Source organism: Jaculus jaculus, chromosome 5 (genome assembly GCF_020740685.1).
Source record: "Jaculus jaculus isolate mJacJac1 chromosome 5, mJacJac1.mat.Y.cur, whole genome shotgun sequence".
NCBI lineage: Eukaryota > Metazoa > Chordata > Mammalia > Rodentia > Dipodidae > Jaculus > Jaculus jaculus.
In genome coordinates this window covers 74,652,454-74,675,685 of record NC_059106.1, presented here as the reverse complement: position 1 = coordinate 74,675,685, position 23,232 = coordinate 74,652,454, and the positions used below count along the sequence as shown (strand labels likewise).

Below are 23,232 nucleotides of genomic sequence, written 5' to 3'. Positions count from 1 at the left end.
CTCTCAAATAAATAAATTTTCGTTTAAAAATTGGAAAAAATTTTAATGTACATACATATTGTTCTACTCAATCTACTAAGCCCAACATGTCTATTTCAAGAAATAATGTGAGTTGGTGTGGTGGGACACATCTGAAGCAGGTAGAATTTGAGGCTGGCATGAGCTACATAACATAGCAAGACCCTATAGTCCCAGCACTCAGGCGGCAGAGGTAGGAGGATTGTCAGGAGTTTGAGGCCAGTTGTTACAGAGTAAGTTCCAGATCAGCCTGGACTACAGTGAGACCCTGCCTCAAAACAAGCAAGCAAACAAACAAACAAATCAAAGGAAGGGAAGGAAAGAAGAAAGGAAGGTTAGTTCATTGAAAATGGGAATGGCTAACAGTTCTAAATACAGATTAAGACAAAAAATTCACTGCTAGTTTGGGGACAAAAGTTTGCTCTATATCTCATGGTATTGACTCAATAATTGGCTTTTTTCTACTTTTTACATTTATAAATAGTTATTTTGGAGCATTTTGCCAATTCACTGGTACTACATTTATTAGACAACAGTTCTTCAATTTATTTATTTTTCTTTTAGTTTTTTTGTAGTTGGGTCTCACTCTATCCAGGCTGACCTGGATCTTACTCTGTAGTCCCAGGCTGGACTCGAACTCACAGAGATCCTCCCCTGCCTCTCAAGTGCTGGGATTAAAGATGTACGCCGCCATACCAGGCATAGCTCTTCAAGTTCTTCCTTGGTCTAATTAAAAAGTAAATTACTCAGGCTGGAGAGATGGCTTAGTAGTTAAGCGCTTCCCTGTGAAGTCTAGGGTTCCTGGTTCAAGGCTCAATTCCCCAGGATACACATAAGTCACATGCACAAGGTGGAATATGCATCTGGAATTCATTTGCAGTGGCTGGAGACCCTGATGCACCCATTCTCTCTCTCTCTTCCTGTCTGTCACTCTCAAATAAACAAATAAAAATAAACAAAAAATATTTTTTAAAAAAACTAAAATTACTCTAGCCTGGATTAAAATGAGACTCTACCTTGAAATAACCAAAAAAAAAAAAAAAAAAGAAGAAGAGTAATTCAAAAGTAAATTACTTATTATGAACAGAACTTGAAAAGATTCACAACCAACCCTAAATGCATTGATATCCAGACTCCGGTCCATGTATTTCTTCTTCTCATATTTATCACGAATAAATCCCTCAACAGCTCTGCAAAAAAGTTTATTAAGGATTAAGTATGTCCAACAGTGGGAATGTCAATGGTCAGCGGGTTTCTGTGGAGCACTGTCCTCCTTCCCTCCCACCTGGTTGCCACACTGGCCTCCTGTCTCTCCACATGCAGTTTCCTGACCAAAATCTTGAAGTGCTTGCTTCCTTCAGGGTTCCTGCAGGCATTCACTACTTCCTGATTTCCCTTTAGAGTGAGGACAAGTGAAACTAACCCTCACACGGGGGCAGCAACAGCTGTTAGAGTACATAGGGAACATAGTCAGTGATCTACTTTAAAACCCTTAAGCCAGCAGAGCTAAAACAAAGGCACCTAAGTGCCCCTCAGAAATATAAACTTAGACTGGGTATGGTGGCACACATCCTTGGGAGGCAGAGGTAGGAGGATCACTGTGAATACCAGGCCAGCCTGGGACTACAGAGTGAATTCCAGGTCAGCCTGGGCTAGAGATAGACCCTACCTCAAAACAAAACCTGGGCTTGGTAGTGCACACCTTTAATTTCAGTACTCTGGAGGCAGAAGTAAGAGGATTGCCATGAGTACAAGGCTACCCTGAGACTACATACTGAATTCTAGGTCAGCCTGGGCTAGAGTGAGACCCTACCCTAAAAAACCAACACACACACACACACACACACACACACACCCGCACATGCACACACACAAATTTAGAGCCAGATGTGCTGGCTCACACCTTTAATCCCAGGATTTGAGAGGCTGAGGTCAAGGTCAACCTGGGCTAGGGAAGACCCTGGCTCAAAAAATAAAGAAATACAAGCAGGGCTGAGTGTGGTGGCTCACCTCTACAATCCCAGCACTCAGGTTAAAATATGAGGGCCATCATGAGTTCAAGGTCAGTCTGGACTAGAATGAGAGCCTGCTTAAAAAAAAAAACAAATAAATAACAAGCCAGGCGTGGTGGTGCACACCTTTAATCCCAGCATTCACGAGGCAGAGGTAGGAGGATCACTGTGAGTTCGAGGCCACCCTGAAACTACATAGTGAATTCCAGGTCAGCCTGAGCCAGAGTAAGACCCTACCTTGAAAAAAAGAAAAGAAAAAAAACTAACCAAGGAAACAAACAAAAGTATGTCCCACAGTCAGATCCTGTCTCCTACAGGGCCCCACATTTGCATTTAACAGGTTCCCCCAACACCCACCAAAAGACAAGCTCTAGAAGGCTACAAACTACAAACTACACCTGTAGAAACACAGCCCTCACAGGGCTCGGTTCTGTTCAGGTTGGATCCTCAGTTGAGAGAATGGAAGGAGAACATTATTGAAAAACTAGTCACCCTTCACCCAGGACAAAAATATCAGTAGAACTGAATGGCAGTTTGGCTGATTGCCAGGTTTTCACAGAACACAGTAAACTATTCTTTTTAACAAGCAATAGTTTCAGAGATTCAAAAGCTGGTAGAGACATCACTTTGTGGAATTGTTCACAGAGAAATCACCGCAGCTCTAATTCCTAAGTGGCGCTCTTCCCTCTGTGACGCTGCATGGCAATTCCAACATCAGCATGGGTACTGTGCCTTTTCTGTCTTGGTTGGTTGCCAGAGGGAAAGACTCAGGCCTCTGACTACTTCACAAAGCAGTGGCCCCATCCCATCACAGGCCTTGAATGTGGCTACTTGGCATCTAGGTTACTCCAGAAAAGATACGGGTCTATCTGAGGTCGTCGAAAGGTCTCAGGAAGGTAAGCCTCATAAAGTCGGTTCGCCTTTCCATTCCCCATCTCTTGCATGCACTGCAATCAAAGAGAATGTAGAAACATTGAGGGTCAGATCAGGGAAGGAATGTTACTCGTCCACGCCCATGCTTCTCTTCAGTTCTCCACTGACTGTACTGTTGAACAGACTGTAGAGAGGGGCTGAACCAAGATTTAAGCCCGCAGACGCTGTGGGAATTCCCAATCATTTGACCCTCACAACTATCTTTCCCCTCTCCATGGGTTAATTTTGTTTTATTTTTTAAAATATTTATTTGAAGCTGGAGAGATGCTTAGCAGTTAAGACGTTTGCCTGCAAAGCCAAAGGACCCAGGTTTGATTCCCCGAGACTCATGTAAGCTAGACGCGTCTGGAGTACATTTGCAGTGGCTAGAGGCCCTGGGGCACCCATTCTTTCTCTCTATCTACCTCTTTCTCTCTCTCTCTCTTTCAAATAAATAAATAAAATATTTTAAATACACACACACACACACACACACACACACACACAGACACATATATTTGGCTGGGCATGGTGGTACACACCTTTAATCCCAACACTCAGGAGGCTGAGGTAGGAGGATGAGGTAGGAGTTTAAGGCCAGCCTGAGACTACATAGTGAATTCCAGGTCAGCCTGGGCTAAAGCAAGAACCTACCTTGAAACCCCCTCCCCCCCCAAAAAAAAAGAGAGAGAGAGAGAGAGAGAAAGAAAAGAAACAGTATGGGCACATTAAGGCTTCAGCCACTAGCAATGAACTCCAGATGCGCTACCCTGTGTATCTGGCTTTATGTGGGTACTGGGGAATTGAGCCCAGGTCAGCAGGCTTGGCAAGCAAGTCCCTTTAGTGGCTAAACCATCTCCCACCACTCTGCTGAAATATTTTAATTAAAGTATTTCAGTGTAGAAAAAGAAAGCTGGGAATGGTAGTACACTCCTTTAATCCCAGCACTCGCAAGGCAGAGGTAGGAAGATCGTCATGAGTTAAAGGCCACCCTGAGACTACATGGTGAATTCCAGGTCAGCGTGGGCCAGAGCAAGACCCTATCTTGGAAACCACCCCCCCCAAAAAAAGAAAAGTTTCTCTACAATGCCAAGTATGGTGAAAAATAAAATATAAATATTAAATAAATAATATTAAAAGTAAAAATATTTTTCTATTAAGATACTAGAATTTCACATACGTGCTTAACAAATATGTATCCCTTTTCCCTCATGCTCACAAGCTGGAACTGCACAGACACAAGCGAGAAGCCCTCTCTGGGCTGTGGACATACCTGAATCTGTTCCTGTGTCCACTGGTCGAGGTTGACTGATTTTACCCTGGATATATGCACCCCCAGATTCCTGTGGATTCCAGCACATCGAATGCAGATAAACACACCAATATTCCAGGAGGCCCATCGAGGCCCTGTGAAGATTAGGAACAGGAAATCAAGAAAAAATTACAATAACACTCAAAACCCATGCTGTAGGGCTGGAGAGATGGCTTAGCGGTTAAGCACTTGCCTGTGAAGCCTAAGGACCCCGGTTCGAGGCTCGGTTCCCCAGGTCCCACGTTAGCCAGATGCACAAGGGGGCGCACACGTCTGGAGTTCGTTTGCAGAGGCTGGAAGCCCTGGCGCGCCCATTCTCTCTCTCTCCCTTTATCTGTCTTTCTCTCTGTGTCTATCACTCTCAAATAAATAAATAAATAAATAAATTAATTAAAAAAAAATTTTTTAAAAAAAGCCCATGCTGTAATATTCAGATTATCAGCAACATTTCTGTTAAAACCAAAGTAAGGAATTTCTATAAGGACCTTTTTATTGACTTTGTTCACTCTTCCATGGATCAACTTTTGGTTTTTAGAACAAACTTTTTAAATTTTTTTTTGTTCATTTTTATTTATTTATTTTGAGTGTGACAGAGAGAAAAAGAGGGAAAGAGAGAATGGGCGTGCCAGGGCCTCCAGCCACTGCAAACGAACTCCAGGCAAGTGCGCCCCCTTGTGCATCTGGCTAACATATTTCCTGGGGAATTGAGCCTCGAACTGGGGTCCTTAGGCTTCACAGGCAAGCACTTAACCGCTAAACCATCTCTCCAGCCCCAGAACAAACTTTTTTAAAGTATACAGTATAGAAGTTCTTAAAATATTCACATCGTTATGCAGTGATACCACCATCTAATTCCAGAATAATTTTATCACTCAAAGACCAGCCTGGGACTACAGAGTAAGAGCCTACCTCAAACCTCTCCCCTAAAAAAAAAAAATGAAACAGAAAAAAAGAAAAAGAAATCCCCCAACCCATTAGCAGGCACTCCCTATTACTCCCAACTCTTATAGCCCCTGCCAACTACAGATCTAATTTCTGCCTATGATGTACTAATTTGGGACACCTAATCTAAATGGAACTATACAGTATGTGGACATTTGTGACATGGGGCTGTTTTTTTTTTTTCAAGGTAGGGTCTCACCCTGACCCGGAATTCACTATGTCATCTCAGGTTGGCCTCAAACTCACAGCTATCCTCCTAGCCCTGCTTCTTAAGGGCTAGGACTAAAAGTGTACACTACTGCACCCAGCTCTGGGGCAGTTTTTTACAGTGTCTAAAAATAAGTGCTGAAATTAAGATGTTCCAATCCTCTGTTACTTAAAGAAAAGTCCCAAGTGAATGGTACAAATCGACTCCACATTCTGTTTAGCTTAGCACCTTACATACATGAGTGATCCTCTCCCAAGACACATTGCAAGGTGATGGGCCTAGATTCAGTTTTCCTACTAGGAAAACAGATACAAATCTGGTAGGCCAAGACAAGTGTGGTGGTGCACGGCTTTTAATCCTAGCACTTGGCAGGCAGAGGTAAGAGGATCACTGTGTGTTCAAGGCCACCCTGACTACATAGTGAATTCCAGGTCAGCCTCCTGGGCTAGAGCGAGACCCTACCTCAAAAAATAAAAAATAAAAAATTGGTAGGTCAGCCCAAGTCTCAACCTGAAACTGAAAACTTGGTTTGCCCTCTCCTTCCCGCCAGGCTTATAAAATATGCATCTGCATTAACCTAATAAGATACTCTCCCTCAGACTGGTGTCCCCACTTTACCCAATGACAGAATTATCTAGATTTAAACTTGCCAATATTGTACTGATTTACCTAATAAGATCCTCTTCCCTTGGTCTGGTGTCCCCACTTCACCCAAAGACTTCTAGAACTCTCTAAATTCAAACTTGCCAAATAATGTAATGATTTGATTACTTACTGGAACAAAGGGAAAATCTCAGATACAATTTTTTTTCAGTGCTGAGCACAGACTCAAAACCTGAAAGTGCTCTTACATTGAGCTAAGTCCATAACCAAATTGTGTTTTTATTTTCAGATATGAATTTTAATAAACTGGTATAGAAGCTTCCTTCCCCTGACAATTTTGTTCACCATAATCATTAATCAGGAAAATTCTCACACTCCTTTACATAAGATTCACATGGAGAAAACTGACTTATATGACACCTACACAAGACTAGTTGAAAAATCTGAAATACTTCCTTCCCTATCACCCCACAGAAATTTTCATGTATTAAGCATACTATCAAGTCAGAGGTAATAATAATGGTCAAGAGACACTAACTGTTGTTTTACAGAGATAAACAGGTGCTTGGAACAAGACTTCAGTTCTGTAGACAACACAATGATTTGCCTAGCCTGTGGATTTGACAGCAATTTTAGTTAAGGAACATGAAAATCTGTGGCAAAATATTCTTAGAAAGCTGATTCTATTATTATTATAATGATTCAATGTTTTAATTTTAATCTTATTTGAGAGAGCAAGAGAGGAAAAGCAGAGAAAGGGGTAAGAAAATGGGCATATCGGGGCCTCCTGCTGCTGCAAACGAACATCAGATGCATGAGTCAATTTGTGAATCTAGCTTTATGTGGGTACTGAATTGAACCTGGGTCATCATACTTTGTAAGAAAGCACCTTCCACTGAGCCATCTTCCTAGCCCCATAAAGTAATTTTTGGTAAATACTCATTTACCATGGAAAATACAGATGTGCAGACACAAATCCTCCTCATAACCACTAGGGGGCGAGCTAGGCTTGAGGGTTTATCGGGACAACTCATCACTATTAGCTTCATAAACTCAGATTTATCTTCTAAAAAGATATTCAATGCCTTCAGATTCCTAGATAGAATATTCCATAAAACTAATAAACACACGAAGACTCATACACTTGTTTCTCGTGGGGATGTGTGTCATAAAATAGAAAATGAAAAGGCTTAATGAATGTGAATGAGGGTTCTTAGGGTGCTGTGTGTTTTTTTGTTTGTTTTGTTTTGGTTTTTGTGGTTTTTCGAGTAGGGTTTCATTCTAGCTCAGGGTGACCCGGAATTCACTATGTAGTCTCGGAGTGTCCTTGAACTCACAACAATCCTCCTACCACTGCCTCCCCAGTGCTGGGGCTAAAGGCGTGAGATACCACGCCCAGCTGTGTATGTATTTTTGGTAAGTTTTCAGAACTCCCATATGCCCTCAATTATGTAAGATTTAAAACAAGACCAAATATTAATATTTCATGCTTCTTTTAAAATATTTTTATTTATGTGAGAGAGAGACAACACATATGAATGGGCGCACCAGAGCCTCCCACTTCTCTGGAAGAACTCCAGCCGCAAGCGCCACTTTGTGTATCTGTTACATGGATACTGGAGAACTGAACCTGAGCCAGCAGGCTTTGCAAGAAGTGCCTTTATCCACTGAGCAATCTCCTCAGCCCCAATATTCCATGTTTATTTAGCATTTTTACTTTGCTCTAGATTCTAGAACTCACAGTAACATAGTTCAAATGTATTTGTGTAATAACAAATTCGGAAGCCAAAAATACTCATTGAAAATTAATTATGCACTGTTAGCCTAACTGCCTACTAGACAGAAGTCCAGAGGAGGCAATTCCAATCATCTAAGCCACTGTGGAATTTCTCTAGAAACTCCAGAGTATTCAGTCTTTTTGCCCCTTGGGTCTTCACATTTGCAACACTAAGATTTGGTGCTCTGGAGCCCCTGACAAAGCCTCAGAACAGAATATAGACAACTTTCTTAACAGGCCAGATGACAGCCTCCTCTTCCCTTTCCACCTACACAGCCCACCCTCACCCACACACCTGACAGCTCTCTCACATTTTCCCAGTGAGATAGTGGCACTTCCACTTCAAGCATTCTTCTCTCTCTCTCTCCCTCCCCCCTCCCTCTCTCTCTCTCTCTTTCTCTCGTTCTCTCTCCTGCCACCCCCTCTTGTACTGGAGATGTCATGCGGGCTAGGCAAGCACCCTACCCCCGAGCTATATCCTGAACGGTCTTTTAGTTTTGAGCAACCAGGGTTATTGGACAATAGCTGCATAAGGCATAACATTGTGAATTTGGAGAAGAGACAAATACAAGTGACAAAAAATACAATCTTTGAATGCATAATAAACAGGTCTGAATGCAACTCTGTCTACCCCAGACTCGGTGTCCTCATCTGAACAATTCTACAAGCAAAGGTGGTAGACAGGTGACCAGGTGATAGCTCTGTGATCAATCCAATGGAAGCCAAAATGCAGGCTCCAGAAACATGAGGTGATATGAATTTAAGGTCACCCTGGAATAAGGAATCCATGAAAAATGAGATTATACAAAATGTCAGCCTGGGGGCTGGAGAGACGGCCCAGGGGTTAAAGGCACTTGTTGCTAAACCTGATGGTCCGACATCCGAATCCCCAGTACCCATGTAAAGCCAGATGTGCAAAGTAGTACACGAGTCTGGAGGTCATCTGCATCTGCAAGAGGCCCTGGCACATCATTTGTTTTTTCCTCTCTCTCCCCTTTCTCCTTGATTGCAAATAAATGTCTTCTTTTAAGAAAGGTCAGCCTGGGCGTACAGACTGCTGGCATGTGTTCTGATGTATTAGGGCTTCTGTCTCCATTTGCGAAGTGGAAAGCACGTAAGTAACATCCAGCCCACACTCAACTCTGGACAGCATCACTGACTCACTGCTGCTGCCTGTTACAGTGTTCCTGGCTGCCCAAGTCTCCCCGACCACCTGAGCGGGCAGGGTTTCAGAAGAGGAAAACTGCAGTTACTGGCTTCCAACCTTCCCCATGAGAACATGGAGTTCACACAAATGAGTCTGGGGGAGAATCATAAATAAATTCATGTCTACCCATATTTCTACCTGCTAGCCTAACAGGTAGGGTGAGGGAGGAGAGAGAACCTCATCTTCCATGCAAGCCCGGTTCAATGTACTCGTTAACTTCCAGAATCTTTTTATTAATTTTTTTTTAATTTTACTTATTTATTTGAGCAAGAGAGAGAGAGAATGGGCACACCTGGGCCTCCAACCATAGCAAATGTACTCCAGATGCATGGGTACTGGGGAATTGAACCTGGGTCCTTAGGCTTTGCAGACAAGCACCTTCACCACTAAGCCATCTCTCCAGTGCTCCATTCTTGAGACAGGGTCTCATGTAGTCCAAGCTCACCTCAAACTTGATATGTGTAGCTGATGACCTTGAAATTCTGATTGTCTTGCCTCTACCTCCAAAGTGCTAGGATTACAGGCGTGCTACCACACCCAGTTTTATGCAGTCCTAATAAAGTACATCCCCAGAAGTATCCGTTTCTACCTGGATCTTTTTATCTCTCACCTACAAGCATTCATTCTCTTAGCATTAGCTTTTGAGTACCTAGGTCCTAAGAACTCTATCTGCTAAGTACGGATCAGGAGGAAAGAAAGGGTATACAAAGGCAGAGGTCAAAGAGAGATTCCCCCCTTTCTCTACTTCAGTGCTGGTAATGGAACTTAGGACCTCAGACTTACTAAACAAGTGCTCTGCCACTGGGCTACATTCCCAGCCCTAGAAATTTCTTGATGGAGGGTTGAAGAGATGGCTTACTGGTTAAGGTGCTTGCCTGCAAAGCCTAAATGATTCTTGTTTGACTCTCCAGGTCCCACGTAAGCCAGATGCACAGTGACATAAGCATGCAAGGTCACACATGCACATGGGGGGGTACATGTATCTGGAGTTCGACTGTAGGAGCTGGAGGCCCTGGTGCTACAATTCTCTCTCACTCTCTCTCTCTCTCTCTCTCTCTCTCTCTCTCTCTCTCTCTCTTTCTCTTACAAAAAAAAAAAAAAAGGCAATCTATTGAGCTTGCCTCAAAAAAAAAAAAAGAAAGAAATTTCTTGTGCTGGAGAGATGGCTTAGCGGTTAAGCACTTGCCTGTGAAGTCTAAGGACCCCAATTCAAGGCTCGATTCCCCAGGACCCAAGTTATCCAGATGCGCAAGGGGACGCATGTGTCTGGAGTTCATTTGCAGTGGCTGGAGGCCCTGGCACACCCATTCTCCCCTCTCTCTCTCTCCCTCTCCCTCTCTCTCCCTCCCTCTCTCTCTCTCTCTCTCTCTCTCTCTGTCTCTCTCCTTACCCCCCTCTCTTTCCCTCTCTGTCTCAAATAAATAAATAAAAATGAACAACAACAAAAAAATAAATAAATTTCTTGAAGGGAAAAAAATAAAAAAACTAAAATCCAGGTGTAGTGGTATCTCTTCTCTCCAGTGACAGCACTACTTACCTTATCTAGTTTCCAGTCTTTGGGCAATATCACCTTCTAGCATCTCTGTGTTTGTACATGATTTTCTCCCCCAAAGCCAATACCATGCCCCATAAAACAGCCAACCTGAGCTCTTCAAGAACTGCCATCCTGTCGCTCTGCTACTTAAAGCCCTGTCTGTCTGGAAGGCTTCCTTCTATTACTGTTAGAATTAACAACAAAATGCTCAGTATGGTCCCTGGGGTCTTATTGTAATTTTTTGGTTCTGCTTTTTGAGACAGGGTCTTATTATATACCCCTGCTGGCCAGATACTATGTAGCTCAGGCGGACCTCAAACTTGCTGCAATCCTCCTGCCTCAGCTTCCCGAGTGCTAAGATTAAAAGTGTGCACCAGGGCTGGAGAGATGGTTTAGTGATTAAACACTTGCCTGTGAAGCCTAACGACCCCAGTTCAAGGCTCGATTCCCCAGGATCCAATGTAAGCCAGATACACAAGGTGTTGCATGCATCTACCTGGAGTTCGTTTGCAGTGGCTGGAGGCCCTGATGCACCCATTCATTTTCTCTCTCTGTCTCTCTTCTCCTTCTTTCTCGCTGTGCCTCTTTCTCTGTCTGTTGCTCTCAAATAAATAAACAAAAAAAAATTTTTAAAGTGTCTACCATCACATCTAGCCTCCAAGGTCTTCCATGTCAAGTTAATACCTTCATCCCAGCCTCTTATCCCCTGACATCAGCTTTCTTTCACTTCCTCAAAGGAAAGGCACACACTGCTCTCTCAGTGCCTTAGAAGCTCTTTTGCCAACCACTGTTCACCACTTGCAGCCTGGCCAAGCTATACATATCATGAGGGTATTGTCTGAAATGTTTCTTCCTCAATGGGAGCATTCCAAGTGCCAGGGGTGCAGGCTGGGAGTAAGTACTTGCCTAGCATGTGTAGGTCCCAAGTTCCATTCTCTACATTGCCAAAAAAAAAAAAAGGAACCCCCTTTTTCAACACGAGTATGCACCAGTTTATCTCTCATCTTTTTATTTTTATTTATTTCCTTTATAATGAAAATTTTCAAACACACAAAAGCACCAACTTCAACAATTGCAAGTCTTTTCCTATGTTGTTTCAGCTATATTCCTGTCCAAGCTTCTCACCCATGAACCTTGGATTCAAATAAAATCAAACTGGACATAGTAGTGTAAGCCTTTAATCCTAGCACTCAGGAAGCTGAGGTAGGAGGCTGACCATGATTTTGAGGCCAGCCTGAGATGCATAGTGAGTTCCAGGTAAACCTGGGCTAGAGTGAGATTTTGCTTCAAAAAACCAAGAAGCAGCAAAAACTCAAATCAAATCCCAGACATTACTTGGTATGGCATGCACACCAATACACACACACAAAGAAGTAATCTTTTTAAAAAGTTCACATTGGCAGGCATGGTGGCACACGCCTGTTATCCCAGCACTCAGAAGGCTGAGGCAAGAGAACTGTGATGTGAACATGAGGCCAGCCTGGGCTAAAATGTGAGACTTGTCTCAAAAAAAAAAATTAGCCAGGCGTGGTGGCACGTTTTTAATCCCAGCACAGAGGCAGAGGTAGGAGGATCACTGTGAGTTTGAAGCCAGCCTGAGACTACATAGTGAATTCCAGGTCAGCCTGGGCTACAGCGAAAGTTCTACCTTGAAAAACCAAAATGAAAAATAAAAATTTAAGGGCTGGAGGGATGGCTTAGCAGTTAAGGCATTTGCCTGCAAAGCCAAAGGACTCAAGTTCAATTCCCAGGATCCACATTAGCCAGATGCACAAGGGGGTGCACATATCTGGAGTTCGTTTGCAGTGGCTGGAGGCCCTGGCACACCCATTCTCCCCCCCCCCTTCTCTGTCAAATACATAAATAAAATAAAATAAAATTTAAGAGCTCACTGTAGCAGCACATGCCTTCAATCCTTAAATGATGAGTTCAAGACCAGTTTGGGACTACAAAATGAGTTCCAGGTCAGCCTGGGCTAGAATGAGAACCCTACCTCACAACCGCCCAGATGGTTCAGGGGGTTAAGTGTGCTTCCTGTGCAAGCGCAAACACCTGAGGAGGCCTGAGTCTCCATCAGCTCTGTAAAGAGAAGGAGAGGCTAGGGAATCACCCAGGGTGGGAGAGAATGGGGGCAGACAGCAAGCTCTGGCATCAGTAGAGGAACTAGCTCAAATAAGAACAGGCAAAAGAGCAACAATGTGGACACTCAATGGTGGTGCAACCCCTCCCACCACAGGCAGGTGCATAGGGAAGTACAAAGGCACAAACATGTGTACACATCAAACACACCACACAATTATACACACACAAGCAAAAATAAGAATAATAAAATAAGCCAAGCATGGTGGCACACGCCTTTAATCCCAGCACTCAGGAGGCAGAGGTAGTTGGACTGCCGTGAGTTCGAGGCTACCCTGAGACTACATAGTGAATTCCACATCAGCCTGGGCTAAAATGAGACCCTACCTCGGAACCCCCCGCCCATAAAAAGAATAATAAGATATAATGTAAACTTTTTTTGAGACAGGGTTTTATACTTTGGCCTAGGCTGGTCTGGATCTCACAGCAATGCTCCTTTAGCCTCTCAAGTGGTGGATTTATAGACAGGAGCCAATGCACCTGGTTTACTATTACATCTTTATAAAAATTAAAAATATGGTGCATGCCTTTAACTCCAGCACTTGGGAGGCAGAAGTAGGAGGATTACCATGAGTTTGAGGCTACCTTGAGACTATATAGTGAATTCCAAGTCAGCCTGGACTAGAATGAGACCCTACCTTGAAAAACAAAAAACAAAAACTTAAAAACACAGACAAGCATGGTAGTTTAATCCCAATAGTCAAGAGGCAGAGGTAGGAGGATCACTGTGAGTTCGAGGACACCCTGAGACTACATAGTGAATTCCAAGTCAGCCTGGGCTAGAGTGAGACCCTACCTTGAAAAACCAAAAACAAACAACAGAAAGATTACATAAAGGATTTATGATATTGCCATAAAATAGAAGAAAACAACTGATCTCCATTTGACACAGAAATATTTACATGAAATACTGATTTTTTAAACATTTTATTTATTTATTCATTTGCAAGAGAGAGGGCAGGGTGGGGGGAGAGAAAGACAGAATGAATATAGGCCTCTAGCCACTGCAAACAAACTCTAGAAGTATGGGCCACTTTTGCATCTGGTTTGCACAGGTCCTGGGGAATCAAACCTGGGTCCTTGGGCCTTGTAGACAAGCACCTTAGCTGCTAAGTAATCTCTCCAGCTCCTCCCCCCCCCCCACACACACACACTTTTTTTGTTTTTCGTTTTTCAAGGCAGGGTCTTGCTCTAGCTCAGGCTGATCTGGAATTCACTATGTAGTCTCAGGATGCCCTCAAACTCACCATGATCCTCCTACCTCTGCCTCCTGAGTGCTGGGATTAAAGGCGTGCGCCACACTTGGCTTCTCCCACTTTTTTTAAAGCAGGTTCTTACTTTAGCCCAGGCTAACCTGGAACCCCTCTGTAGTCCAAGGCTGGCCTTGAACTCACAGCCTCCTGAGTACTACAATTAAAGGCATGTACCACCATGCCTGGCTTATTTCCTATATTTTTATACACTGTCTGAATTTTATGCAATAAGCTTGTAATAATTTTGTCATGAAAAAGAACAGCATCCTCCTTGCAGGTCTGGAGCTCAGACTCAAAGCCTTACACATGCTAGGCAAAGACTGTACCAGTGAGCTATTGCTTCCAGCCCCAACAGTACAGGTAATGTAAAAACAACGAGGCATGGCTACTTACTGGCTGCAGGATAACTTGAAACTCCCGCACAGGAGACCCAGAACCTATTAATGGTCTATGCCTTACACATGGCAAGCAATTCATCACCATGAAATATGCCAAACACTCACCCCCTCTGCCTATACCATTCTTTCTGTCTGGACTAGTTTTCTCTCCATTCCTCGCTTTCAAGATACAGTCCAGTATCACTACCTCTTCTATGAGCTCCTACCATGGACTAAATCTTGCCTTTCTCTAGAGCTAATAGCCAACTATGCCTTTGGCTCATCTAATACCAACTTGCTAAGCTAGTTACTTACATGTCTCTCCTGCTCTATACAGGCTATGAGCTACAGAAGCCATGTCCCTCCTCTTTATCCCCAACACTCAGCACAACGCTGTCAAATGAGAGGACACACCATAAACATTTGTTAAATGAGCTCATCGGTGAGCAACACTGAAGTGTGTATTGTTTCTGGAGTGAGCACTGATGGAAGCATTCTCCAGCCCACTGATGGCTGAACACCACACAGGAGAGAGATGAGCACTGAGCTGAGGCGGAACAAGCACCAGTGAGTGGAAGCTGGTTTCAGCACACTCTGGGGAAGAATTGCTAGCAATTAAGGATGTGTGAAAACAAACGCAGTACATCCAGATACAGTGAAGTCCCAGGAGGGGCAGAGGCTAATCAACTCTCTGGAATGTGGAAAAATGAGCACACATAGTAAATTGGGCGAACAATGAGGCTTTCTATTACTACAGTTCTAATTTGTAGGTGATCTTTTTTTAGTTTTTTAGTTTTTAGTTTGTTTGGAGGTAGAGTCTCACTCTAGCCCAGTCTGACCTAGAATTCACTACGTATTCTCAGGCTGGCCTGGAACTCCTCCTACCTCTGCCTCCCTAGTACCGGGATTGAAGGCTGTACCATCATGCCCAGCTTTTCAGCTTTTTTTTTTTTTTTTTTTAGTTTTTTGAGGTAGGGGTCTCTTTCTAGCCCAGGCTGACCTGGAAATCACTATGTAGTCTCAGGATGACCTTGAACTCACAGCAATCCTCCTACCTCTGCATCCATCCTGAGTGCTAAGATTAAAGGCTTGTGCCACCATGCCTTGAGACAGGATCTCACAAAGCTCAGACAGGCCTCAAGCTCACTATGTAGCTGAGGATGTCCAACCTTGAGCTACTGATCCTCCTGCCTCCATTTCTGAGGTAATGAGATTACAACCATGCCCAGTTTATGTGGTGCTGGGGATGTAACCCAGGGCTTCCTACATGTTAGGCAAGCACTCTACAAACTGAACCACATCACCAGCCCATCTAGTCCCTTCCTGTGTTAGTTTTTTGTCTCTGACAAAATACATGAGCAAAATAATTTAAGGAAAAAGTGACTTATTTTGGTTCACAGTTTCAGAGGCTCTCATTTCTCATGCTGGGGAGGGCAGCAGAGTTATCATGGTGGCTAGAAGCAGAGAAAGATGCCTGCACTAGAGGGCTTCTCCCTCCTTTGTTCCTTTGTCTGGGCCCATGGCCTGTGGGATGGTGCTGCCCACATCCAGGGAAGATCTGCCCCTCCTCAGTCAACCCACTCTGGAAATAGAAGTGTGCTTTACTAACCTCCCAAGTGGTTCTCAATTCAATCAGGCTGACAACAAAGATTAGCCTCACACTTCCTGATTAATATTCCATGGTTCTGCACATGTCAAAGGAGATCATCAATTTATAGATGTGTTAGGACTGTGTTAATGAACCTAAAACGCTGAGTCAAATTCAGTTCATGAGCTGCAGCTAGTACTGGTTCAAATATGACATATAAAAAATGAAGAAAAACTTAAATCCACAAAAGCTCTGAAGTTAAAGCACAGGTTAGCACTCTTTGGCTTAGCCTGTCATCAACTGGAATAAAATTTAGAAACCAAAGTAAAAAAGCAGCATTTGTTGTTTGTGTTATTTGGTGCTGGGATTGAACTCAGGGTCTTGCATATGCAAGGCAAGTACTCCATCTCTGAGACACATCTCTAGCCCAGTATTTTTTTTAAATAGTTTTTAAAGATTTTATTTATTTTTATTTATTACAGATAGAGAGAGCGAGCAAGAGAGAGAGAGAGAGACAAAGAAAGAGAGAGAGAGAGAGAGAGAGAGAGAGAATGGGCACACCAGGTCCTCTAGCTACTGCAAGCGAACTTCACATGCATGCGCCACCACATGCATCTGGCTTACACAGGACCTGAAGGATCGAACCGGGGTCCTTAGACTCCGCAGGCATGCGCCTTAACCACTAAGCAATCTCTCTTGCCTTTACATGTGGCCCTTTTTTTTTTTTTTCTTTGAGGCAGGGTCTCACTCTAGCCCAGGTTGTCTTGGAACTCCCACAATAGCCCTAGGTTGACCTCCACCACCTCATGGCAATCCTACCTCAGCCACTGGAGTTCTGGGGTCAAAAGCATGAGCCACACTGAATTTTTTTCTTCTTTCTTTAAAAAAATCATTTGAGGGGTGGAGAGATGGCTTAGTGGTTAGGCATTCGCCTGCAAAGCCTAAGGACCCATATTCAACTCTCCAGGTCCCACATACGCCAGATGCACAAAGTGATGCAAGCGCACAAGGGTGCACATGAGCACAAGGTGGCACACACATCTGAAGCTTGATTGCATTGGCTGGAGGCCCTGGCATGCCAGTTCTCTCTCTCTCTCTCTCTCTTGCTCTTTCATACTCTCTCGCATTTAAAAAACAAGGCCAATCTGTTGGGCTTGCCTCAAAATATAATTATAATACTAATAATTTCAGCCAGGCATGATGGCACACACCCTTAGTCCCAGCACTTACTTGGGAAGCAGAGGTAGTAGGATTGCTGAGTTCAAGGCCATCCTGAGACTACACAGCGAATTCCAGGTCCAGGACCACACAAAGCACAAAGTGGCGCATGCATCTGGAATTTGTTTGCAGTGGCAGGAGGCCCTGGCACACCCATACTCACTCACTGTCTGTCTATCTCAAAAAAAAATTTTTTTTCCCGAGGTAGGGTCTCACTCTAGCCCAGGCTGACCTGGAATTCACTATGTAGTCTCAGGGTGGCCTTGAACTCACCATGATCCTCCTACCTCTGCCTCCCAAGTGCTGGGATTAAAAGGTATGAGCCACCACGCCCAGCTCTTGTTTTTTTAATGTGTAGTACTGCAGTCTAAACCTAAGGCCACATGTAAGGCAAACATTCCACTGAGTGAGCTATAACCCCTGCCTGCCCCAGTATTTATTTTAAGCAGAAATCTAATGCCAGTTAGTTCAGCTATATTCCTCATATGCCTCCACTTTCTGGCCCACTATAAAGAACACACTGAAATATTAATGAAATCTTGGAGAAATTAAGTAGGTCTATGAGAGGTAGTTTTCCAGCCTATTTTCATTCATCTGAAAGGGAATTCATCCAGTTCCCTGTTCTAAAGCAACAGTACCAGTAACTTTAAACTTCTGTAAGCACAAACATTTTAAGGAACCATGAGATCAAAACAGAGCTTGCTCAATCAACCTCTGCTTTCAGAACACTCTGCCAGAGAAGTCCCTTCCCATCAGGGCCATCTTGCAAGAATGCTGTTTGTTAATGACACTGTCCTCAAACAGAAGTTAAACTTTCTAAACATTTGAAGCACATCAAACTGAAACATTCCTGACACTAACGAAGGAATAAAGGTTAAGTACTACCTTAAGGAACTTCAAATGACAAAATCAGAGGTGGAAAGAACCTTGGAATCATTGTGGCCAACTTCCCATTGAATGTAGGAAATCCTCCTCAGGTGACTACCTGGCTCCTGGAGTGCTAAGTCAGTTGGACCCACTTCAGAAGGTACCATTAGATGGCACAGATGCTTAGAGAGACATGTGGGGCAAAGCAAAGGCTCACAACTTTAATCTCAGCACTTGGGAAGCTGAGGTAAGAGGGCCTCTATGAGTTCAAAGCCAGCCTGAGCTAGAGTGAGACCCTGCCTCAAAAAGCTCAGAAAGAGTAGGGCGTGGTGGCGCATGCTTTAATCCTAGCACTTGGGAGGCAGAGGTAGGAGAATCGCTGTAGTTCGAGGCCACCCTGAGACTACATAGTTAATTCCAGGTCAGCCTGGACCAGAGTGAGACCCTACCTCAAAAAAAAAAAAAAAAAGCTCAGAGAGAGAGAAAGAGAAAAAAACTGATTTTCCTTTTGCTAAGTCCCATTACTGTTTCTTATCACTTCCATCTCTGGGTGCTGCTTTTTCACTCCCCCCAGATTCACAAAAAATATACAAAATGAAGATGGAATTTTGGAGATTTTAACAGAAGACTGCATCACGATACAAGTCAGCTGAGCCCACCTGAGAAGTTCAATAGGAGCTGGGGAGATGGCTCAGCAGTTAAAGGGACTTGCCTGCAAATCCTGCTGCCAGGGTTTAAGTCAAGTTTGATTCTTTAGTACCCACGTAAAGCCAGATGCATTTTCAGTGGCAAAAGGCCCTGACACTTGTTTCTTCTCTCTCCTTTCTAAAAAAAAATAAATAAATACAATTTTTAAAAAAAATCTCACTAGAGAAAAGGATACAGCAACCAGACTGCTATGATATCAGTGGCGATAAACAGCACAGCCTCACCTTCCTACCAGGTAACCAGACAGAAGTCAATTGGACTAGAGAGATGGTTTAGAACTTAAGGCACTTGCCTACAAAGCCTAACAACCTAGATCCAATTCCCCAGCACTCATATAAAAGCAAGATGCACAAAGTAGCACAAGCATCTGAGCTCACCTGCAGCAACTGGAGGCCCTGGTGTGCTCTCTCTCTCTCCTTGCAAATAAATAAATAAAATATTTTTTAAAGAGGTTAATGAAGTAGGACACTGCTAAGTACTCACTGCTGACATTATAATCAGGGTAGATCTAGACCTATTTGAGCAGTTAGTGGCTGTGTGTGTTATGTGTGTGTGTGAGTTGTGCACATGCATGCATTGTGTGTGCATGATGAAGTCAGAGGTCAGTGTTGAGTGTTTTCTTCAATCACTCCACCTTAGTTTTTAGTTCTCTCACTACACCTGTAACTCACTGATTCCACTAGATGAGCTAGCCAATAAGCTCAAGGGATCTCCTGTCTCTGCCTCTCCAGTGCGGGGATTACAAGAACACAATGCCATGCTGAGCTTTTCATACAGGTGCTCGTAACTGAACAGCAAGCTCTTTACCAAGTAAGCCTTCTCCCCAGCCCTAAAATAGCTTTTTTCAAAAGACATGAAAACCTGGAATATTCCAAAATCAACCAGGAGGCAGACTAAGGGGGAAGGCAAGAAAGGAAGCATGCTTCATCTTTCTCAGGTTGTCAGCAATGCTTGCCACCTGACTGAGACTTTGCTCCTTGACTTTGCTCAGCCCCAGGCAAGGGAGGGCCACACAGTGAAATATGACTGAACAAGATAAAAGGAATACTGAAAGGAATAAAAGCCCAAAGTAGCAGAGCATGGTGGCGCACACCTTTAATCCCAGCACTCAGGAGGCAGAGGTAGGAGGATCGCCATGAGTTCGAGGCCACCCTGAGACTACAGAGTTAATTCCAGGTAAGCTTGAAGTAGAATGAGACCCTAACTTGAAAAACAAAAACAAAGAAACTAAAAAAAAAAGAGAGAGAGCAATAAAATAGCCTAAGTGTCAGGGAACAAAACAGGGCACACCCCTACATCTTCACAGCCACTTTCCTTACTCATTTCCTACAAATCCTAAGGAACTCAAGACTTGCTCTCTGACCAGATCTAGTAACTAACATGTGTGAATACAAGGAAGAACTGCCAGACTTCTGCAATCCACAAAGCAAAAGATAAGAGTTATCTAAACTAAACTAATCATCAGCAATTCAATTTCAAGTCAATTTCCCTACCTATATTTGATTATCTCTAACACCTACCTCTATGCCTGGAGGTGTAATTCTGTAATCCCAGCTACTTGCAGTCCCATAATCCAGCCACTCTGGAGGCTGAGGCTTAGGACTGCAAACTCCAGATGTTTTTGCCACTTTGTGCATGTGGCTTTATGTGGGTACTGGGGAACTGAACCCAGGACTTCAGGCTTTGTAAGCAAATGCCTTTATCCACTAAGCCATCTCTCCAGCCTCTTGGCATTTTTTTTTCTTCTTTTTTTGTTTTTTAGAAAAATACAAAGAGGCTGAGAGAAAGAGGTGGGGGGAGACAGAGAGGGAGAGAATGGGGTATGATGCCAGGGCCCCCTACCACTACAAATTAACTCCAGATGCATGCACCACTTTGTACATCTGGCTAAACCCAGGCCAAGAGGCTTTGCAAGAGGCTGGGCCATCTTGTCAGTCCCCCTTGTTCTTTTTTTTTTTTAATTGATTTTCTTAAAACAGTCTCCTGTATCTCAGGCTGGCCTCAAACTCAATATATAACTGAGGATGACTTTGAACTCCTAATCCTCCTGCCTCTACTTCCCAAGTATATATGTTATCATACTCCGAGTTTACATTTTATTTATTTTGTTGGATTTTTGTTTCTTTGGTTTTTGTTTGCTTGGTTTTTTTAAATTTTTTTGTTTTATGTTTATTTATTTATTTGAAAGTGACAGAGAAAGAGGCAGAGAGAGAGAATGGGCATGCCAGGGCCTCCAGCCACTGCAAACAAACTCCAGACACATTTGCCCCCTTGTGCATCTACCTGGCTAACGTGAGTCCTGGAGAATCGAGCCTCGAACCAGGGTCCTTAGGCTTCACAGGCAAGCGCTTACCCGCTAAGCCATCTCTCCAGCCCTGTTTGCTTGCTTTTTGAAGCAATGTCTCACTCTACCCTAGGCTGACCTGGAACTCACTCTGTAGCCCAGGCTGGCCTCAAACTCATGACGATCCTCTTACCTCAGCCTCTGGAGTGCTGGGATTAAAGGTGTACACCATCATGCCCAGAAATTTTATTTATTCATTTACACGTGTGTGTACATGTGTAGGTATGCCAGGGTCTCTTGCCTCTGCAAACTAGAATACCAGATGCTTGCACCACTTTTTGCATCAGAACTCGGTGGCTACAGAAGTGAACCTGGACTGGCAGGCTTTGCAAGCAAGCAAGCGCCTGCAACCACTGAGTCATCTCTCAGCCATTTGGCATTGTTTATTAGCTCTGAAAAGGGCATTCATCCAAGGTATGTTCTAATGGTGCCATCATCCTACTCAAAGACATGTAACTGAATCCCCCCAAATCAAGTGGACTCCAAATTTCTAAGCATGGCATAAGTTATTCCATGACCTACGCCTTTCTAGAATCATTTACCAACATTCTTCCCACTTCTGTATACCACCAAGACATCACTTTTCCTTAAAACTGCACAGATAGCAGCTGCCAGGCCCCAGCCACAGAAAGAAACCTGAGACACTGGTTCCTAGCTGTAGGCATCTGGGGCCTTCTTCAAAAACAAAAACTAAAAAAAAGGAACAAAAGTGAGTTTGATAAATGTTCACTTTATGCAGTGACAGGATATAGTGGCTCACCTTTAAGGAGTCATGGCCACTCAGAGATGCATCAAAAGTGCTTCCTGATCCAGCACAATGGTTCATGCCTATACTACTAGCACTTGGAAGGCTTAGACAGGTGGATCACGATGAATTCAAAGCCAACCTGATCTATAGAGTGAATTCAGAACAAACATCCTGAGCTACCTCAAAAAGAAAAAGAAGGCCAGGTGTGGTGGTGCACACCTTTAATCCCAGAACTCAGGAGGCAGACGTAAGGGGATCACTGATAGTTCAAGGCTACTCTGAGAGTACATAGTGAATTCTAGGCCAGCCTGGACTAGAGTGAAACCCTGCCTCAACCCTTCCCCCCCACCCCAAAAAAAAGAAGGAGAGCTGAAGAGATGGCTTACTGGTTAAGGTACTTGCCTGCGTAAGGACCCAGGTTCAATTTCCCAGTACCCACATAAGCCAGATACATAAGGTGGTACATGCATCTGAAGTTCATTTGCAGTAGCTAGAGGCCCTGATGTGCCCATTCTCTCTTTCTGTCTCTATCTCAAATAAATAAAAATAATAATAATAATAAAATATTCAGGGCTGGAAGGATATGGCTTAGCAGTTAAGGTGCTTGCCAGCAAAGCCAAAGGATCCAGGTTTGATTACCCAATACACATGAAAAGCCAGATGCACAGAGTGTCACATGCACCTGGAGTTTGTTTGCAGTGGCTACAGGCCCTAGTGTGCCCATTCTCTCTCTCTCTCTCTCTCTCTCTCTCTCTCTCTCTCTCTCATAATAAATCAATAAAATATTTTTTTAAAAAAAAAGAAAAAGAAAGAAAGAAAAGAGAGCTAGGCATGGTGGCACACACCTTTAATCCAACACTTGGGAGGCAGAAGTAGGACTACTGTGAGTTTGAGGTCACCCTGAGACAACAGAGTGAATTCCAAGTCAGCCTGGGCTAGAATGAGACCCTACCTCGAAAAACAAAACAAAAAAAGAAAAAGGGCTGAAGAGATGGCTTAATGGTTAAGGTGCTTGCCTTCAAAGCCTAAGGATACAGGTTTTATTTCCCAGTACCCACGTAAGCCAGATGCACAAGGTGGTGCTTATATCTGGAGTTTGCTTATATCCCCCCCACATATGCCTTTTTCTCTCTCACGTGTACGCTCAAATAAATAAAATATTTTTTAAAAAGATTAAAAAAGAGGGCTGGAGAGATGGCTTAGCGGTTAAGCACTTGCCTGTGAAGCCTAAGGACCCTGATTTGAGGCTCAAGTCCCCAGGACCCACGTTAGCCAGATGCACAAGGAGGTGCATGCATCTGGAGCTCATTCACAATGGCTAGAGGTCCTGGTGCGCCCATTCTCTCCCTCCCTCCCTCTCCCTCTCCCTCCCTCTCTCTCTCTCTCTCTCTCTCTACCTCTTTCCTTCTCTCTCAAATAAATAAATAAAAATAAATAACAAAAAAAATTAAGATAAAAAAAAAGA

The 23,232-nt window shown here is 43.6% G+C and overlaps 1 protein-coding gene across 2 annotated transcripts in view; it reads right to left on the bottom strand.

Moving 5' to 3' along the window:
- Positions 1-23,232, bottom strand: part of Smap2 (small ArfGAP2) — a 79,889-nt gene that overhangs the window by 24,044 nt on the left and 32,613 nt on the right. For both annotated transcript variants that reach the window (XM_045151009.1, XM_045151008.1), the window contains exons 2-4: positions 4,216-4,349; positions 2,892-2,977; positions 1,130-1,208 (exon numbers count right to left, since the gene is read on the bottom strand). In XM_045151009.1, coding sequence (XP_045006944.1) covers positions 1,130-1,208; positions 2,892-2,977; positions 4,216-4,349 — 299 coding nt within the window. The remainder of the gene's footprint in view (positions 1-1,129; positions 1,209-2,891; positions 2,978-4,215; positions 4,350-23,232) is intronic.